Source organism: Phyllobates terribilis, unplaced genomic scaffold (genome assembly GCF_046119375.1).
Source record: "Phyllobates terribilis strain yellow unplaced genomic scaffold, ASM4611937v1 Scaffold_1__5_contigs__length_1240528914, whole genome shotgun sequence".
NCBI classification, from domain to species: Eukaryota; Metazoa; Chordata; class Amphibia; order Anura; family Dendrobatidae; genus Phyllobates; species Phyllobates terribilis.
The window spans coordinates 214,925,232-214,945,125 of record NW_027362761.1 but is presented as its reverse complement, the minus strand read 5'-3'; the positions used below and the strand labels follow the sequence as shown (position 1 = coordinate 214,945,125).

At 43.9% G+C, this 19,894-nt stretch overlaps 1 protein-coding gene across 1 annotated transcript; it reads left to right on the top strand.

Annotated features, from left to right (window-relative positions):
* The first annotated feature begins 1,815 nt into the window (after positions 1-1,815).
* Positions 1,816-16,881, top strand: ZNF367 (zinc finger protein 367). Its single transcript, XM_073670988.1, has 5 exons — positions 1,816-2,314; positions 7,282-7,432; positions 11,609-11,728; positions 14,400-14,535; positions 14,822-16,881. The coding sequence occupies exons 1-5, from the start codon at positions 1,982-1,984 to the stop codon at positions 15,057-15,059; spliced, it is 978 nt and encodes a 325-aa protein (XP_073527089.1). The 5' UTR covers positions 1,816-1,981; the 3' UTR covers positions 15,060-16,881.
* Positions 16,882-19,894: the final 3,013 nt, after the last annotated feature.

Sequence of the window (19,894 nt, the reverse complement as noted above, 5' to 3'; positions counted from 1 at the left end):
AGTGTGACTGTAAAAGAATGGTAAAAAATGAAAAATATATACTTACCTTCTGATGGCCTGCCGACGTCAGCGGTCGCGTGACCCGTCACATGACTACATGACGTCACGGCAGGTCCTTTTCAGACCATCGCGAGCTGCTGGCAAGCCAAGACGCATTGGATAAAGACACCGGGGGCAATCAGAAGGTAAGTATAATATTTATTTTTTATTTTATTCTTTTTTTACAGGTTCTATGGTACCCGGGTCTGGAGGAGAGTCTCCTCTTCTCCAAACCCAGGTACCATCCGCACATTGAAACGCATGGATTCTGCATGTACAGATGCAGTGATGCGGATTCCATGCGTGCCAATGCAAGTCAATGGCGGCGAAAACGCTGCGCTTCCGCAAAATAATTGGTAATGCTGCGGATTTTTCCGCAATGATAACCTGCAGCGGAAATTTCCGCAGCATGTGCACAGCACGGATTATCATTGGGGAACATGGCAGGCCTTCTACCATGCGTTTTTTAAGCGTTTCTGCAGCGGAATTGCCGCTGCGGAAACGCTTAAAAAACGCGTAGTGGGCACACAGCCTAAAAAAAATTCTTATAATTAATATTGTGCCAAATTAATTTCACATGAACTATCACATGATCTATCACAGGGGATCATGTGACATGTGATACATCAGGGGTGTGTGTGGGGGTAGCCCTGTGGGGGGAGGGGGGCGCCTTCTAAACTGCCCGGGGCCCTTGCTACTCTTAATTGACCCCTGGGTACGTCACGTCAGGAAGGTGTTAAATGGAATGTGTTAGTAGGGCCTCCTTAGCCGTTTATATGGCCATACCTTGATATCTGCAATCTGATTCCATAGAAATGCATGTTTTCTTAACGAAGCTCTGGAGGCAGATTCTCCTGCAGATCAGCGTCTGCCCATAGCCTGGAACAGCTCATTTACTTATAAGGAAAATGTGAATTTCTCTGGAATAAGACATCGGATCACACACATCGAGATATCATTTTATTCAGCTTCCTATGACCTGCATGCCCATATAGACGGCTCAGGAGGGTTAGTCTTAGCCCACGGCCCCACTATCAGTATTGGGTCAGTATTTTTTCTCAGGAGTGGGAGCCAAAACCAGATGAGGAACAATCAGAGAAAAGGTATAATAGAAACAAGTCACCAATTCTGCATTTATCACCCACTCCTGAGAAAAATACTGACCGAATACTGACCAAATACTGATAGTGGGGCCGTGGCCTAACTGGAAGGTTCCCTTTAACAATGTCTGCTACACCTCCTGCACTGGCACGCCTCATTCCCTGGCAGCACATGCAGTGTAGGGCGGTATGAGCAGGTATGACGCTTTACCTCAGACATGGGCGCACAATACTGCTATTGTGCAGTCCTTGCTCTGGAAACAAACTGAACTAAAGCGCGGGAATGTGTTGGGAGAATCTGGCGCCAGTTGTCGCTCTCAAAAATCCCGCCTGCGGGAAAAGCCCTTATTATTGGCGGATACAAGTGCCAGTCACTGCTGTATTCCCGCCCACGGTCCCCTCCCCTGCTCCCATTGGCTCACACGATTTAGGCGTTGTAGCAGTGACGTATGCTTTTCATTGAAGGATGAGAATGTGTCAAAATAGAGGGAAAAGAATGTCACCTCGCCACCACCAACCAGAGCGCAGCGTCGCCTTCGTCACACCATGAACCGTGTGACGTTATCCTCGTCCAATAGAATCGCTCGATACTCAGCAATGGTTGTGTTATGTCAACTGCTATTGGCTGCCAGCTCCGCCCGTCCTGAAGGACACGGGATCGCGCCTGGAGGAAGAAAGATGATTGGTTCTCGTCAGGCGCGAAATCTAACGCGGGAAAAGAGAAGAGAAGGACTGAGCAGCCACCTCCTCTCACCCCTCAGCGCCGGGTCTGCGTCCTGTGACAGCGGCCGCTCGTCTGCTCTGGCGGATGGGCAGAGAAGAAACCGCAGCGTGTGTTCAGCATGATGTCTGATGTGTGTCCGTCACCTCAAGACTCGTCTCCTCCCCGCCGGGTACTGGTGTCCGTGATCAAGTCGGTATCTCCGTCCTCCGCCCACACTCCTCTCAAGCCGCGCCGCCCGCCCTTCTGTGCCGGGACCCCGGGAGCCGCTCAGCTCAGCCCCGTGCCCAGCAGCCCCGGCTTCAGTGACTTCATGGTGTATCCGTGGCGCTGGGGGGAGAACGCGCACAACGTCACCCTGAGTCCCGGCCCTCCTCCTCCGGAGCCCGGCCATGATGTGAGGAGCGGAGCAGCCGGGGTCGGCAATGGCGCAGGAGAGGACGCGTCACTGAGGGTGCGTGCTGCTGTGTGCTGGCGACATGGGGTTGTGCTATGTCACTGCTTGGGAGATGGTGACCAGGGCTAGGGGCTCATTCACACTTGGGACTCATCCTGCTGCAGTGCGTTTTTTCTCAGACAGCACACGACTAATAACATTTCATTGATCCCTACACCAGTTTTCGGCTGCAGTCACACATCCGTGTGCGGTGTCTATGCTGCGTGATCTTATTGGCCACACACAGGCCCTGGTGTCCTATTCTGATCCTCACTTCAGCTTAACAGGTATCTGAATAGATGAAGGGGTCCGTGTGCCCTCCGACACGCAATCAGGCAGCACACGGACGTGTGAATGAAGCCTTCTAAACGGATCAAAGTCTCCGCTCCGTTAGACTCAGAACGCGTCCTTTTATCACCAAAAATCTGCGCTATTGAAGTGTTTGGGGATCCGCTAAAACGGATGACAGGAGACAATTTACTGATCCATACCGGAGTCAGTGGATATATAAAGGTCTGTCTACCTGCTTCATGGGGAAACGAAGAAGCCAGGATGACACCTGAGAAATATTGGTCTGATTCTGGTGACAGTCACGGTTGTCTGGATAGCTCAGTCTTCCTCTGTTCGTGTCCTTTCACGTGGATGTGTGAACATGGCCCAAACAGGAGGCAAGTTCCCATAGCCAATGAAATCAATGGCCGGACAGGTGCAGTCCTTCAGTCACTCTTCCCTCTGGCCGGTGATGGCTGTCCCAAGGTGTAGGCGCTTCCAGCTGATCCTATAACCTTGCCGTCCTTTTAACGGATTCCTGAATTAATCTGTTGTTTTTGTTGTTGGTAACGTTACATCTGGCAGAAAGCTAGGTTCTGCACATTGGAAAAGGTTCCTCACTTTGCCTTAAAGGGACTCTGTCACCAGGTGTTTGCTACCCCATCTGATAGCAGCATGATGTAAGGGCAGAGACTCTGATTCCAGCAATGTATCACAGGGCTCCTTGCTCCAGTTTTGATAAAATCACTGTTTTATCTGCTACATATAACAGTTCTCTGAATGCTGAGGCCTGTATAACCACACCACTGATTGGCAGCTTTCTCTTTACACTGCGCATAGGCTGAAAGCTGGCAATTGGTGTACAGAATTCATGAAAATTGAGGACTACCTGGCAGCAGGTTTACTAGTTGTATAGTGATATCCTGCTAAAACATTAAATTTATCAACACTACTACCAGCAGCCAGTAAGTGACACATCGCTGGAATCAGGGTCTCTGTCTCTACATGCTGCTCTCAGATTAGGTGGCAGAAACCTGGTGACAGATTCCCTTTGCAATGTTTGCCTGACATTTTCCAAAATTTGCTTTCATACAGCAGGGATTTTTCTAAAACTGAGAACCATTAAAGGGGTTGTCAAGTGACAATAATTGGAGATGACTTGTTGCCCGGTGGGCGTCTGAGCGCTAGGACCCGCACTGATGGGCAGTGAGGTGAGCATTTATGCTGTTAAAATGGTGAAGTGGTGCACATACCCGACCACCACTTCATTCATTCTCTCTGGGGCTGCCAAGCACTGTGCTGTTTTTGCTCTGACATCTCCATAGAGAAGAATAGGAGTGGTGGTAACACACCCAACCTGCTGTTCCATTTTGGAATGGGACAAAAGTTCCCCATTTTGCTGATCAGTGCGGTGCCCAGCAGTTTGCACCCACCACTGCACTGCTGATACATGACTATTATGGGGGTTGTTCAGGCATATAACCTTGAGCTATCCTTAGGATTGATCATCAGTATCAGAGCACTGGGGGGGGGGGTCTGTCACCCGAAACTCCTATTTATCAGCTATTCACTTCTGTTGCTCCGGAAGTAAATCTTGAACAGCGCGGCTCCATTCAATGTGTAGAGGCTGCAGCGGACAGATACACACCAGTGTCTGTTCCTTAGGAGCTGATGTGGACTTCTTGGCATCAACTGCTAAACATTGAACGCAGTTGTATCCAGTAGGATCTCAAACCTTCACCTAAGGTTCACATGGTCAGTGTTTTCCCTCAATATTTGTAAGCCAAAACCAGGAGTGGGTGATAAATACAGAAGCGGTGACGTGTTTCTATTATACTTTTCCTCTGATTGTTCCACTCCTTGTTTTGGCTTACAAATACGGAGGTAAAATACTGACCAAATATTGAACGTGGGCTAACACTTGTCATACTGGCTGGTTATGTCATAAATGTTTGATGGGAAAATCTGTTTCTTTTGGTGTGTTATCTGGAGAACCGCCTTGTTTCAGAGCTGGATGCAATCAACCACTCTGTTTTTCTCCATTGACTTGCAGGGGAGTTGCAGAAATGAAGGCCTTTCTTTGATACTTTTGGAGGGGAAATCCTTCAGTTATCAGGTCCATAGTCCACGTTAGAATCCATTACTTCTATAATCTGGGTAAAGCATAGATTTGTGACCATTGCACTAGACATTGTATGCATTATGTATATATTGACAAGGGTACCACATTTTAAGTGCTAATCTGTCTCTGGTGACTGATTTATCACTGCAAATTGGCACATTGTCGAGGTCTTTGTCTCTACATTATATTGCTCGCACATGGGTATCAAAAACTCGATGATGGAATCCCTTTAAAAACAGAAGATTCTTGTAGCTTGTTGTAGACTCTGGCACACTAGATGGTGTACTCGTAGATGTTTGCAGTCTTTACTACGACTTTTTACTGAGGCTTGGGTTGTCTGCTTATTATATGTGTTTGGAAAGCTTCCGGCATATACGTAAAACACATCCATAGACCCCTAATCGCTGGATGGTGGCTATTTTGGCCTCTTTTCAGCTGTATAAAATGTGGTTTATGCCTTGTTTGCTGTATGGCATAGTGACAGTGTGCAGTTCTTTAGAGTGGCATTCAGTAATATGCTTTTTTTTTTCTCTCTTCTATAGGAGGTACTATAAGTAATTGGATGACAATGTAATGCATGTGTCACAGCCTTCCATTAAAGGGGTTGATCATTACAAGGACAACCCCTTCTCACACTGAATGTTTTCCCCAGTTAAAATAAAAACGTCTATAGTCTCCTCCGGTGTTGGCACTCACGTTCCCATGGCTTTTGTGAGGTTGTGAGCCCTGCGCTGGCATCAATATTTCCTCCTTGGAAAATATACAGAAAATAATCAAGAGGGAGTGAGCAGCCTGCCACAGCTCTCATCGCCTGGTGATTACCTATACGTCTGAAGGAGGGGACAGTGGGACTGTGATGCCAGTGCTGATTGGGTGCAGGGCTCACGTGACATAACCTCACGGGAAGCCGAGTGTTGACGTTTGGAACGGCACCAACACTGGAGGGGAGAAGGGGTTGTCCCAGTAGTGGGCAACCCCTTTCAATGTATACTTTTGGGTTTTTTTTTTGGTAGCATATGATTTTGACAGAAGGGAAGAAAAAAGGTGTCAATTGAACCTATGTGTTTCAATTCTGACTTAGGGCTCCAGTAGATGATTGTTTTAATTGGACAAGTGCTATCTGTGGTTTGAAGTATAGCACTCATATCCATGTTGTTCTATGGAGCTGTGAGCATGTCCGATTTTTTTTATATTCGCTCGGACTGAGTGGTCTGAAGAAAAAATAGCAATGTGCACGATTTGCCTCTGGATATTGAATGGCACTCACCCATTCAACTCTGTGGGTCTGTGAAAAACTCAGACTTCACTCTGATGACCTCTGCATGTCGTCCGATATTCACAGACGGACTTAATGGAGAATTATTTTTTTCCACACTCTGATCACCATAACCTGACTTATTTTCTCGGATGGAGGGAGAGTGGTCGTGTGACCCCCCCCCCCCCCCAATCTTACTGTTAATATGGTACAATTGGCATGTTCCACTATATTGACGTCACATATAGGCATACCGTATTTTTCGGACAATAAGACGCACCCCAAATTTTAGGGTGGAAAATGGGAAAAAATATTATTTATAAGATGGGGGTCCGTCTTATAGACTGAATGGGTATCTTACCTGGGGGGCGGTAGAGCTGGGGTCACAGGAGGCAGGGTCCTTAAGGAAGCCGGTGGAAGTGGAGGCGTGCTGGGGGCTTGGGTGCTGGTACCTGGTGGCCTGGTACCTGGGGTGCTGGAGGCCGTTGGCCTGGTACCTGGTGGCCTCGTACCCAGGGTGCTGGGGCCCTGGTGGTGCTGGAGCGGGATCGCAGGGCAGCGGTGGAAGAGGTAAGGCGGGCCGGGCCTGGACGGGTACCGGGGTATTGCTGTGAGCGGAGTGGCAGAGCGAGCGGCCTCCGGTGGCCGCAGCCATCTTTCTGAAGCGTGCATGCGGTGGCTCCGGCGGCCATTTTCCTGTAGAGCTTCAGGAACATGGCCTCGGCCACCGGAAGCCGCTCACTCACTGCTCTGCCACTCCGCTCACAGTAATACACCGGTACCTGGCCAGGCCAGGCCCCCAGCAAGATACTGGCCCGCCTCACCTCTTCTGCCACCGCCGCCCTGCGATCCCGCTCCACCACCACTGGTAAGTTGCGTTCGGACCATAAGACGCGCCCCCCATTTTCCTCCCAAATTTGGGGGGAAAAAAACGCGTCTTATGGTGTGAAAAATACGGTATATAACTTATATTCTGAGATTTGGGGTAAACAAACGCTTCATACATTTAATGCCTAATTTTTAAAATGGATACAATTTGGAATATTTTAATTGTCTGCTATTCTAAATGCTGCCCTGTATAAAAAAAAAAGTATTATTTTAACATAAATGTGTTTTATATAATAAAAATGCATGGTAAAATGTGCATCACTCTAGAGTCAAACATCAGATTGCAGATATCAAGGTATCATGTTATTCAGCTTCCTGTGACCAACATGTCCATATCGAAGCTTAGGAGGATGGTAGATCCTACTGGCAGATTGTCTTTAATGTTTTAACTAGCTTGTTCATATCTGATCCAGTAAAGATGTTTGTAGACACCTTGCTTTATTCTTCTAGGATGGGATTAGACGTGGCCGACCTAGGGCTGATACGGTTCGAGACTTAATAAATGAGGGAGAGCACTCTTCCAGCAGAATTCGGTGCAATATTTGCAACAGAGTATTTCCTCGTGAGAAGTCTTTGCAAGCTCATAAAAGGACCCATACAGGTGAGAACTACTCATATCAATCTGTCCTAGTTTATAGTGCAAATTACTTGTATTCTTTATAGAATCTGTTTACATGTGGCCATATAAGCAGCTTTTGGGACTTCCTCCATCATGGAGACATATGTCACATCAAGCTTTTAATACAACACTTCCAAAACAAACTGTTTAACCATGTTGTCTACTTGCCTAGACTTGGCAATCAAAGTCTACACGTTCTATTAAAGAAGTTGTCTACAACTATTAACATTGCCCCCATGGATTTAAATTGTGGCAACAAGTCCTTTTGTAGGTCTTTTTTATTTTATAGAAGAATACACTACATGACGCAACCAAAATACATTACAGGATGCAAAACATAAGAACAAAACTCAAGAACAAAAAGGGAGAATATTCGACCCACTGAGGAAAAAAAAAAATTAGAAAATTAAAGGAACAAAATAACCATCACCACAGGAATATACAGTACAGACCAAAAGTTTGGACACACCTTCTCATTTAAAGATTTTTCTGTATTTTCATGACTTTGAAAATGTACATTCACACTGAAGGCATCAAAACTATGAATTAACACATGTGGAATTATATACTTAACAAAAAAGTGTGAAACAACTGAAAATATGTCTTATATTCTAGGTTCTTCAAAGAAGCCACCTTTTGCTTTGATGACTGCTTTGCACACTCTTGGCATTCTCTTGATGAGCTTCAAGAGGTAGTCACCGGAAATGGTTTTCACTTCACAGGTGTGCCCTGTCAGGTTTAATAAGTGGGATTTCTTGCCTTATAAATGGGGTTGGGACCATCAGTTGTGTTGTGCAGAAGTCTGGTGGATACACAGCTGATAGTCCTACTGAATAGACTGTTAGCTGCTTTTTTTCTTGCCATAATACAAATTCTAAGTAAAGAAAAACAAGTGGCCATCATTACTTTAAGAAATGAAGGTCAGTCAGTCCGAAAAATTGGGCGAATTTTGAAAGTGTCCCCAAGTGCAGTTGCAAAAACCATAAAGCGCTACAAAGAAACTGGCTCACATGAGGACCGCCCCAGGAAAGGAAGACCAAGAGTCACCTCTGCTTCTTAGGATAAGTTTATCAGAGTCACCAGCCTCAGAAATCGCAGGTTAACAGCAGCTCAGATTGTAGACCAGGTCAATGCCACACAGAGTTCTAGCAGCAGAGTTCTAGCAGGAGACTTTGTGCAGCAGGCCTTCATGGTAAAATAGCTGCTAGGAAACCACTGCTAAGGACAGGCAACAAGCAGAAGAGACTTGTTTGGGCTAAAGAACACAAGGAATGGACATTAGACCAGTGGAAATCTGTGCTTTGGTCTGAGTCCAAATTTGAGATCTTTGGTTCCAACCACGGTGTCTTTGTGCGACGCAGAAAAGGTGAACGGATGGACTCTACATGCCTGGTTCCCACCGTGAAGCGTGGAGGCGGAGGTGTGATGGTGTGGGGGTGCTTTGCTGGTGACACTGTTGGGGATTTATTCAAAATTGAAGGCATACTGAACCAGCATGGCTACCACAGCATCTTGCAGCGGCATGCTATTCCATCTGGTTTGCGTTTAGTTGGACCATCCTTTATTTTTCAACAGGACAATGACCCCAAATACTCCTCCAGGCTGTGTAAGGGCTATTTGACCAAGCAGGAGAGTGATGGGGTGCTTCGCCAGATGACCTGGCCTCCACAGTCACCAGACCTGAACCCAATCAAGATGGTTTGTGGTGAGCTGGACCGCAGAGTGAAGGCAAAGGGGCCAACAAGTGCTAAGCATCTCTGGGAACTCCTTCAAGATTGTTGGAAGAACATTTCCGGTGACTACCTCTTGAAGCTCATCAAGAGAATGCCAAGAGTGTGCAAAGCAGTCATCAAAGCAAAAGGTGGCTACTTTGAAGAACCTAGAATATAAGACATCTTTTCAGTTGTTTCACACTTTTTTGTTAAGTATATAATTCCACATGTGTTAATTCATAGTTTTGATGCCTTCAGTGTGAATGTACAATTTTCATAGTCATGAAAATACAGAAAAATCTTTAAATGAGAATGTGTCCAAACTTTTGGTCTGTACTGTATATTTATTTTATTTTTTTATAAACAATAAATAAATATTATAAAATCTTATAAAACTACCGGTCCAGCTTCATTCATTCTATATACAAACCCACACAACGTTCACGCCGTCCTATATACAATATTATGTACAATAAAACCACTATAAACACTAAACCTAAATATAATGTAACACACAACGTATAAACAAGTCTTTTTGTAAATACCTTGTGTGCTCTTTATTGCCTGTGAGCGGTGCCATTGCTGGCTGCTCAGCAGGCGTCATGTGACTTGGCTGCAGCTGGCTACGACGTCCACTGATGTCACGTCAAGTTCCGGCTGCTGCCGAGTGACCCAGTGACGTGCTCCTCCCTGATTGATGGGCTGTGTGCAGGGTTTCACCGTGTGTCACAGCCCAGCATCCAGCGTGAGCTTTTCCAACAACCCCAACATGTTCACTAAATGTTAAAACTGACCTGCTATTATTCTCCAGGTCGTTACGATTTTGCAGATACTGAACGAACAGGAAAGAGGGCACCACCCACAGTTATATAAGAGTTCAGGATCAACGCGTTGCATACCAAGAAAAAGCAAGTAGTGAAGTAGGTAGAAAAGATGTATGCACACAACAGAGATCACAGCAAATATATAAAATAAGCAATTTTATTAATGTTAATAGACAAGCACTGACAAGTGTAAAAATATTTAAAAAGGCACAAAAGAGCCATAACAATAGAACAGACAAGTGTGATAGTACTGTAGTCTTGAATATCCGTCTGCAATTTTATACAAGAAAGCCTGTTGCGATTATAGTTTAGTCTTAAATATACACAGTTTTCTGAGATTACAATCTCCTCGAATTAGCAGTAAATAAAGCGTAAAAGTGCACTAAAGCATAATATGGCAGTGTTCAGCTGTATTATCAAATAGACTAACTACTAAAAGTGTTAGAATATAATATAGTCCAATGTTCAAAAGAGAGACCAATATCAATCTCTAGACCAGGTAAACATAAAGGGTAATATACCGATTATTCTGCTTGCACAAGAGGTAGCGACCACTAAGCGACACAGTTAATTATTCCTGTGTAATTCAAAGTGGATCATCAAGGCTAAGGCTGCAACAACTGACCTATCAAAGAGAGATTTGTATATACAACAACTAACAACCTGTCAGAATGAACAGGGCAGACCATGATGGAAAGATGCCTGATACGCATGGGGCGTTTTTAAGTCTGCCCTGTTCATTCTGACAAAGTTTGTTACCGAAAAATAGCTTTTTTTTTTTTTTTTTTTTTTTAATCTGAGGCTTGGTGAGGGCTTATTTTTTGCATGCCAAGCTGACGTTTTTATTGATACTATTTTGGTATAGATACGATGTTTTGATTGCCTGTTATTGCATTTTATTGCAATATTGCACCTACCAAAAATCCTGTAATTCTGGAGTTTTGACTTTTTTTTTTTTCTCGTTACACCGTTTACTAATTGGATTAATTTAGTTTGTATGTTGATAGATCGGACATTTCTGAACGCAGTGATACCCAATGTGTGTTTTTTTGATCAGATCAGCTGTCATGTGTCAGAAAAGATGCGGGCTCCAGCATCAAAGGGGGGATACACTACCTATGACGTACCTCTACGTCATAGGTTGTAAAGGGGTTGAAGCCGTGTGGCCTAAATACACAATACAAGGATATTTGCAACGGCCTAAGATTGGTAAATGTACACTGAACGTTTAGTTTTGTTGACATGCCTATTTATAAAATAATGGTTGAGTTATGCACACATTTTTCATTCTGCTGAGACTTCTGTGAGGGTAAGTTGACATTTGTTGCTGTTTTTTTTTTTTTTTTTTTTGATAGAGCAAAATCCGTGCTTGTTACATGCTGTAAATGTGAAAATCCACAATTAATTCCACACAAAGAATTGAGATGCTGCAGACATTAAAATGCACATCACAGGTCAATTACCATGCAGACATGTAGATGATGATTGTTGCAGTCGCATTCATTCATTTAGATGGTACGGTTACACTGAAGGTTTTTCTTATGTACCAAGTAGGGAACATGTGAACTTGCCAATAAAGTAGCGAGAACGCAAAGTATTTATTACTGTTGCATTGCTTTAAGGTGAGCGGCCTTACCTTTGCGACTACCCGGAGTGTGGAAAAGCCTTTGTTCAGAGCGGACAACTGAAGACTCACCAGCGCCTACACACAGGAGAAAAGCCATTTGTTTGCTCAGAAAATGGTAAGTGTGAAATATCTTGGGGTGTAAATTCCAAATTGGAGTCACTTGGGGAGTTTTATGTTTTGCCATGTTGGGGGCTATGCAAAATCTAACCCCACAAAAGCTATGCTCCAAAAGTCAGATTGCGCTCATTCCCTGCCATGTTCTGCTGTGTTGTCAGTTTCCAACCATATGGGCTATCGCAGCATTCATGAAAGGTTTGTTTCTGTGCTGATATCAGCAATTGGCTGCCTCAGTCTCTTGATGCCTCATGAATGTAATAGCTTTACTTTCATGTTATTTTTATTGAAGATTTCAAAAATAACAAAAACCTAGTTTTGTAATTAAATACAACAAAAAGTTGGACAGGAGAATCCTAGTAATACATTTCCAAATATGGAGCAATATTACATTACATAATATTCTAATCATTATAAGGTGACTTGACACATTCATCCCAACTAAATAAGAACTTTCTGAAGGTGTTTAAACTTACAGCACTAGTCCTCTTGTGCCATGTTCATTGATTCGTCTGAGAATTTCATTGAGTGATGATTAGTGTTGAGCGAGTATGTTCTATTAACCCTTTCGCCGACTATGCTCTGGCCGAGCTCCGAGTATTTACAGCTGATCGGTGATATGCTTGAATCGCTCCCGTGTGCATGATTTGCGACGGTTTGACAGTTTTATTACATGTGAGGAATGTCCATTCCTCACATGTAATAAAGCTGTAAATACTCGGAGCTCGCCCCGAGCATACTCGGACAGAACATACTCGCTCAACCCTAGTGGTGATGCTTCAGCTTTCTTCATTCATGTAGCTGTGATACAATGTTCTGTGAATCCTTTGTCATTACATATAGATTACCTGCAAAAAGACAAGATGTGAGGGTATGGCAGAGAATTGGGAATTGTTACACAATGTGGTGTTTACAATTACACAGAGGAAAGTTTATGGCTTAACTGTTCTATAGTAAAAATCGCGCTATCGGTAGTGAAAAAGAGATCAGGAGAAGAGTGCTATTATAAAAAATGTTTTATTTGGATGCTTAAGGTAAAAACTTGATGAAATACAGGATTAAAAGGCGAGTGTAGTAAACAATTAATTCGTTTGGGATAAAAAACCTAATGATATACAAGGTGTAATAAATAGTTAAATCCAGCAGTTAATTTGGCGTGGTAAAATGCCTCTGGTGGCTTTGTACCTGGAAAGAAGAGGAGTTTGGTTAGGGCTATCGTTCTCTAGTATTGGATATGCTTAGCTGGCTATGGAGCTGTTACTCACCAGGTATCGGAATTGGCAAGGTGCAGGTGTGCACTAGGACTGTGATCTGTCAGGATTCTTTGGGTGGGGCGTGGTCCTGAACGCTTTGTTATGCTCCTGGAGATTTAATGATATGGGGTTAATGCTGTTAACACTGGGTATGTAGATAGTGGGGTTAGCGACTTACCCTCGTAGGAGCTGGTCTGCTTTTGGAAATTGCTTATTAGCACTCCCTTTGTTGGGGGGTGCAGCAGGAGGCTCTGGATTGTATCTGACTTTATTGCAGAGATGTGGCAGGGGGGCTTTTTGGTTGCCGGTAGGCGTAGTAACGCTTGAGGATACTTGATGTCCTGTATATAGATATGGAGGAAGGGTTAGGAACTGAGGTATACAGGAATAGTCCACAGTTTGTGGTAAACCTAGATGTCTACCTGTGCGTAATTGTCAGTAATTCAGGGGTGCAACAGGAGGCTCTGGATTGTATCGGTCTCTGTGCAGAGATGTAGCAGGAGGCTTCTGGTTGCCGGGTGATAGGAGGCGTAGTGGCACTCAAGGATATTTGACGTCCTGTATATAGATGGGGAGGGAGAGTTAGGAGCTGAGGTGTGCAAACAATAAGCCACAGTGTAAGTAAGCCCAGGTGTTTACCCTGTTTAGGGTCCAAGTGTGAAATGGTCGGTCACCTTCTTATCTGTGGCTGGAGGCCTTAATCAAGGGAAGGTGTCCCAAGAGGTTCTGCAAGAGGTCTCAGCCTAGTGGTAGGTGCAGCAGGAGGCTCTGACTGAGTAGTTTACTGGCTAAGTAGCAGTGGGTCTTGTCCCTGGACGCTGTGGTGCAGCAGGGGACCGGCTGCAAATGTGGCAGGAGGCCTGGTCTGGGTAGGTATATTCAAGTAGGTGGGAGGCTTTGGTAGCAGGCTGTGTAGTAGATATCCGGGCAAGGTCTATGGTTATGCGGAGTCCGGTTTTCAGGCACGGTCCCTACTCGTATGGAGTCAGGCAGGCTGCGTTCCTGGAATCCTGTCGGTGATAAAGAGGTGAGTGTGTGTGGTTTTGGTCCTTGTGATGGCGTGCGTCATAAGCGGTGGGGGCCGTGGCCCAGGATACTTACGGTCTGTAGTCCCGCGGAGATGTCAAGGGGTAGTGGGGCCCGGAGCGAGAGCGGGGTCCCGGCTGGTGACCGCCGCTACTCGCGTGCTTCCGGGTAAGTGGAGCAGGAGAGAAGGGGCGGAGAAGGTGAGGGAGCGCGCGAGAGGCAGAGAGACGCGCTGACGCGTGGTGTGCAGCGTGTATTCGGAACGGATGCCTATGGGCGCCTTCTCTGCTGGGTCAGTGAATTCCAACGCGTTTTGACAGCTGACGGCTGTCTTCATCAGGGATAGTTTATGGCTTATTTATTTTTTTTTAATTTTCCCTTTTTTCTTACCAGGTTGTATGAGCAGATTTACTCATGCAAATCGTCATTGCTCCAAGCATCCATATGCAAGACTAAGAAGAGAAGAACCAAGCAACAAAGGAAGAAAGAATCAAGTCGCTAATAAAGACACAGCAGAGTGGCTGGAAAAGTGAGCTTTAGTGATGTATATTATAAGATAATATTACTTTGTCCAATTAGTATTTTGTGGTCCAAGTATTCAGTTGCTTGTTTTTTGTTTTCCTGTCTGTATAATTCATGATATAAAAAATCCAAACCGTATTGATAGTAAAAATGCAGTAACCTTTAATAATGCTTCATGTCAGCATGTCCATTTTTTTTTTCTCCCATCCCAAACTGAATGTATCATGGACTATTGAAAGTAAATCATAATCTTGACTATTTTGGTTTCTTAATTTGTGATGTTTAACCTGCAGACATTGGGAGAGACAAGAACAGCTGCCTCCTACATTAAAGATGAAGTCTCTTCAGAAAGCAGACCAGGAGCAACAGGACCCTTTAGAATACCTTCAGTCTGATGAAGATGAGGAAGATGAAAAGAGTGGCCCCCATTCTGCTGCCCGACGGCGTCTGCAGGAGCAGCGAGAACGCTTGCATGGCGCCCTGGCTCTGATTGAACTAGCCAATTTGGCTAGCGCACAGTTGCGCCAGTAAATCCTATTAATGCGTACAAAATGTCCAACCCTGGCAGTATATTAATGCCTTATTTCTCTCTACAAGGGGAATACTTCTCCGTGTGTGCCTCTTCTAGCTGAAACAAAAGGTTATTACATACAGTTCTGGGTAATAAGCGAAGCACCTTATTTGCTTAACATAGGCTGCTATCCTGTAGAATTTTTATGAAGAATGTCGTTGCTTCCTAACTGGAAGTAAGAGAATTGCACTTTTTATGGTAAAGATAGTTGTAAAGTGTTTTTTTTTTTGTTTTTTTATATGAATAATATTTTGTAAATACACAACAGAAAAAAAGCAAGGATAGGTTCTGCATCTGTGTGAAAAAGCTGGATTTTACAAGCTTATTGAGGACCTATCACCAGGTTAAGTGGTCAATTTTTGCTTTTTTCATTCCTGCTGCTCTCATGAGTATGTGTTTTTTTTTTTTTATAGATTTTAAATCCGCCATACAGTGCCAGTGATATTGTCTAATTATTATGGCCTTTTGCAAGGCGGCATTGCTCACAGGATCTGCAGGGGCCTCATCCTTGGGCTGCTCTGCATCATTGACCTGTATGCAATGCCCCCTTGTAAAGACCATTAAAATTAGGGCGGATTATAAGGGCCAAGATCTCATGGACCAATATGGGCGGATTAAAAAAAGAGGACCAGCGGGAATAAAATAAGGTGACAGGTTCTCTTGAAAAGTTTTCTGGATTTCAACAGTGATGTGGAATTGGACCTTCATCAACCCACTGCCTCTCCCAAGGATAGGCAATTAATATATACATGGAAAACGCCCCCCTTGCTACTCCTATTTACCTTTTTTTTTTTTTTTTTTTTTTTTTTTTTTTTTAAAGCTTTCTAAAATGTCAGGTTTTACCCGTCTTCGATAATCTGCTATCAAACTCCTTCTTCTCTCAGTTGAAGAAAGCTGAGGTTTTCATTTCTTTTCTCATTTATCTATTGACCTACAAGATAAGCTTGTAAAATAGAAAGTTACCCATGAAATGGACACTGATGTATGAAGGCACTTGTTTTATTAAGATGGGGTGGGTTTTGACGTGGTGTATTGAACTGTAGTAAACTATTTAGATGACCTGCAAACACTAAATCTTAATATTCAGCTTTTAGTTTTCTTTTGAAATCTATATTTTTTTGCGAACTGCTAGGCTATGTTACTCTGCATATTGCCTAAAAGCCACTTTATTGCTTTAACATGCTACGATGTATTTGATAAATGATTCTGCAAAAAAATAACCAAACAATAAATGTGTTGGCTAATTACAAGAATGTTCGCTGTAAAATATTTTAAAGATAACTTGCCCAGTACAATTGACGAGAGTAAAGTTCTTATTCCAGTCATCAACACAGGAATTGTCCCCTTTTGTCTGACTTTGTATTGCCTGCAGTTATTCCTAAATACTTTTACTGGAGGAATAAAAGGGTTTATTTATTTTTTTATAATTCTGTCCTCCCTGTATGCTCAGCCAACATTTGTTATAACCGACAATATCTTTTTTGAGGTGCCTGTAAAATTGTCATTTTAAAGTTTTTAAGCATTGGGTCTGGAGCACTTGAAATAAGTATTTTTAATGTTTGTTACATTAATGTTTTCTGTTTTCATTTTGGATACTTGATAGGATTTTGGTTTTTTTTTTCTCGGCGCTGCTTGGGTGAAACATTCTTCCAGCTAGAGGCTATAATATGGAATTACAATGCACTTATTCCCAAAGTCATATGAGCTACATTAATGTAATTTGTCTCCCACTTATTGCCAAATTTCTAGTTTGACATGAGTGTTTTTTTTTTTTTTGTTTTTTTTTTAGCAGAAGTGTATTCAATGCTTTGAATAAACTGTAAAATGCTAAATCGTTTGTAGATTTCTTTCATTGTGTTTTAATTCATATGATCAGTGTAATGCTTAAAAATATAACACTTATTTAGCGGTCTTGCCTTTCAAACACTTTTTTTAAAATTTCTTTCTTTGGAGTACATTTTAAGAAGTTCTCCGGTGCCCCTTGCTTCTGAATCGGTAACAGGATACGACAAGTAATGAATTTGCATCCAATTGTATTGAGAATGATAGGTGCAGAGTAATGTCAATTGTTCATGTGTATGGAAGGCATATGCTATTGCAACATCTTTTGTGACACACACCTACTGACTATGAATACAGATGAATTTGAGCTAGCTGCTTCTCAGTAACCAATCATTTTCTTGTTCCAACAGGTAAAGTTGATCCAAGGGTTGTATTTCCAAAAGCAGTAGAAGTAAGGTTTAAAATACTTCAGTTTAAAGTTTTTAAAAATACTGTTGGCCGTAGCACCAGTGCTTTTCTTAGCCATGGCTACCATCAGTATGGTACAAACAATATTTAAAGGCAATAGCCAACCGATCGGAATTCAAGAATAAGTCAATGTTAACACCTTCCTGACACTTGACATAAATATAAATAATAATGGGAAAGGCGTTCCTGCAACGAGGTACAGTTTTGTCATGGGGATTGTGTGGGTACAGCTCTTGTGCCTGCATGATAATCTGCTGGTAACCCAGTATTTCAAACAGCCACAGCTGGTTCCAGCAGTAGCAATGGTAGTTTAACACTGTTACCATAGTCACAATTGACCGCGGTATTTCAAACAATGTGAGAGAGAATGCTCCCTCTCGCCCCATCATCCCCACCTCAATGCAATTGCTGATGGTTGTCATCGCAAGAATAAGTAATACAATTGCCTGCGGGACTGTTAGGATGCCCATTAGACTCTACTCATCGCAGGGCCTATGTTGTAATAATGACCAGTTTAATATATTACAGTGCATTAGACAATTAATCAGACTGAGTCTTCCAGTCCAAGATGGTGGACTAAATAATGTAAAAATGTTTCACCATTAAATGCATTTGTTATGTAAAGATAAACAAAAGTATACATTTTATATTGCATAATCCAGAACTGCAAGACTGTCACATGTAATTCATACAGTGAACAACGTAAAAAACAATGTTTCCCTTTACTCATGACCACACCTGAGAGGATCCGCCCTTCAAGGACAGGAAACAATCTGAAATAAAAGGGCAGCACCTCTCCCCCACTTCACTTGGTTTCCTGTCCTTGATGGGAGTCCTCATGAAGTAATCAGGTGGCTGTCATGCCTGAAGAGACTTACCCAGGCCTGTCCCGGCGCTGGAAGAGCTGGCTTTTTGTCCGTGGCGCCGGGCTTCAGGTGCTGGTAGCTCTGTCCGCAGCTTCCCCGGGGACCTGTTGCATGTGTGGGCGCACGCGATGCAGAGGTCCTGGACTTCCGTACACCGTCGCGCCGCCCATGTGACCAGAAGTGACGCGCGGCCACGTGCCTCTGACGTCATGGCACGGGGCATGCTGGGTAGAGCGTCGCCAGAGAAAAGATGTCCCGTAGGATGTCGGGGGCGGCGCCGGAGAAAAGATGGTGCCCTGTATGATTCCGGCCGACATGGCAAAAACGCTGGCGGCATTTGTGCTGGAGAAGCGGCAGCCAGAGAGAGGGCTAATCTAAAAAAAAAAAAAAAAAAAAAACAGAAGGCGACCACAGGGACTTGGAGGTGGCTGACCTCGCCCATCTCCCTATATTTTAAGGAGCACCTGGGGTCAGAACGCTGCTCAAAGTCCTGACATAATGTCTGACATGGAGCAGCAGCAGATGTCGCCACGGCCACAGTCGCTACCACCTTCATCACCACCTCCGTCTGCTTGCCGGTCTAGAGGGTCCAGCGGAAGGAGCAGCAGTCGGCCCAGTCAGAAGCGTAAAGCTTCTCAGGACTCCACGGTCTCCAGGAGGGATGCGTCTCGTATCCTGACACAGTCTTCAATTCCGGTATCCGCAGTGGCGGGGTGAGTGATCTTCGTGAATGTCGCTAGATATTTTTGCTAATGGGACTCCTATTGTGTGTTTTAATCACCAGGAGGAACCCAGGAAAGTTACCGCCAAGAAGCGGAAAAGGGAATGTGCGATATGCAATTGCCCACTAGCCATAGACTGGCAGAAGGAGCTCTGCTCAGACTGCATTCAGAAAACTATTTGTGAGGGTACCCCTGATTTTGCAGCTAACCTCAGGTCTGTCATCAGATCCAGAGGTAGAGGGTTCCCTTTTAAAACTATTCTGAAAAAAAAAAGAAAAATCATATCTGATCCTTCTGACTCTGACTCCTCTGTTATTGGATAGACAATGTCATAGTGAGGCCTCATCCTCTTCAGACAGCGATAGAGAGGGGAGACCATGCTTCCCTATAGAAGACACAGATTGGTAAAGGCTGTCAGAACCATTATGGGATTAAAGGAAGATAAATCCATTAAGTCCCTAGAAGACATCATGTTTGCAGGGTTAGAAGAAAAGAAACGCACCTTCCTGGTGAACGCTAAGGTCCAGGCACTTATCAATAGAGAATGGAGGAAGCCTAAGAAAGTAGGAGCCTTGCCTTCATCCTCAGAGGAAGTATCTCTTTGAACTAAAGGACTCTGAAAACTGGGATAAGGTGCCAAAAATTGACGCTGTGGTGTCTAGATCATCTAAGAGATCGGCACTCTCTCTTGAAGACTCAGGGGTACTTAGAGACCCCTCAGACAAAAAGGCGGATACCTTTTTAAAGCACACTTGGGAATCCGCAGCAGGAGGTCTAAAACCAGCTATTACAGGAACATGTACTGCTCGTTCCCTTATGATATGGTTACAGCAGTTGGAACATCAGCTGAAAGATAAAGACCTCAAGGGAAATTTTTTTTAGCCAACCTCCCCCTATTACATGGTGCAGCTGCCTTCCTAGCAGATACTTCTGCTGACTCAGTAAAACTGGCAGCTA

Bases quoted from the DNA above. Each gene is read 5' to 3' on its own strand.
- ZNF367 (XM_073670988.1), top strand. From the start codon at position 1,982: ATGATGTCTGATGTGTGTCCGTCACCTCAAGACTCGTCTCCTCCCCGC. The intron at 7,433-11,608 runs GTGAGAACTACT...CATTGCTTTAAG, and splicing joins TCATAAAAGGACCCATACAG to GTGAGCGGCCTTACCTTTGC. The intron at 11,729-14,399 runs GTAAGTGTGAAA...TTTTCTTACCAG, and splicing joins ATTTGTTTGCTCAGAAAATG to GTTGTATGAGCAGATTTACT.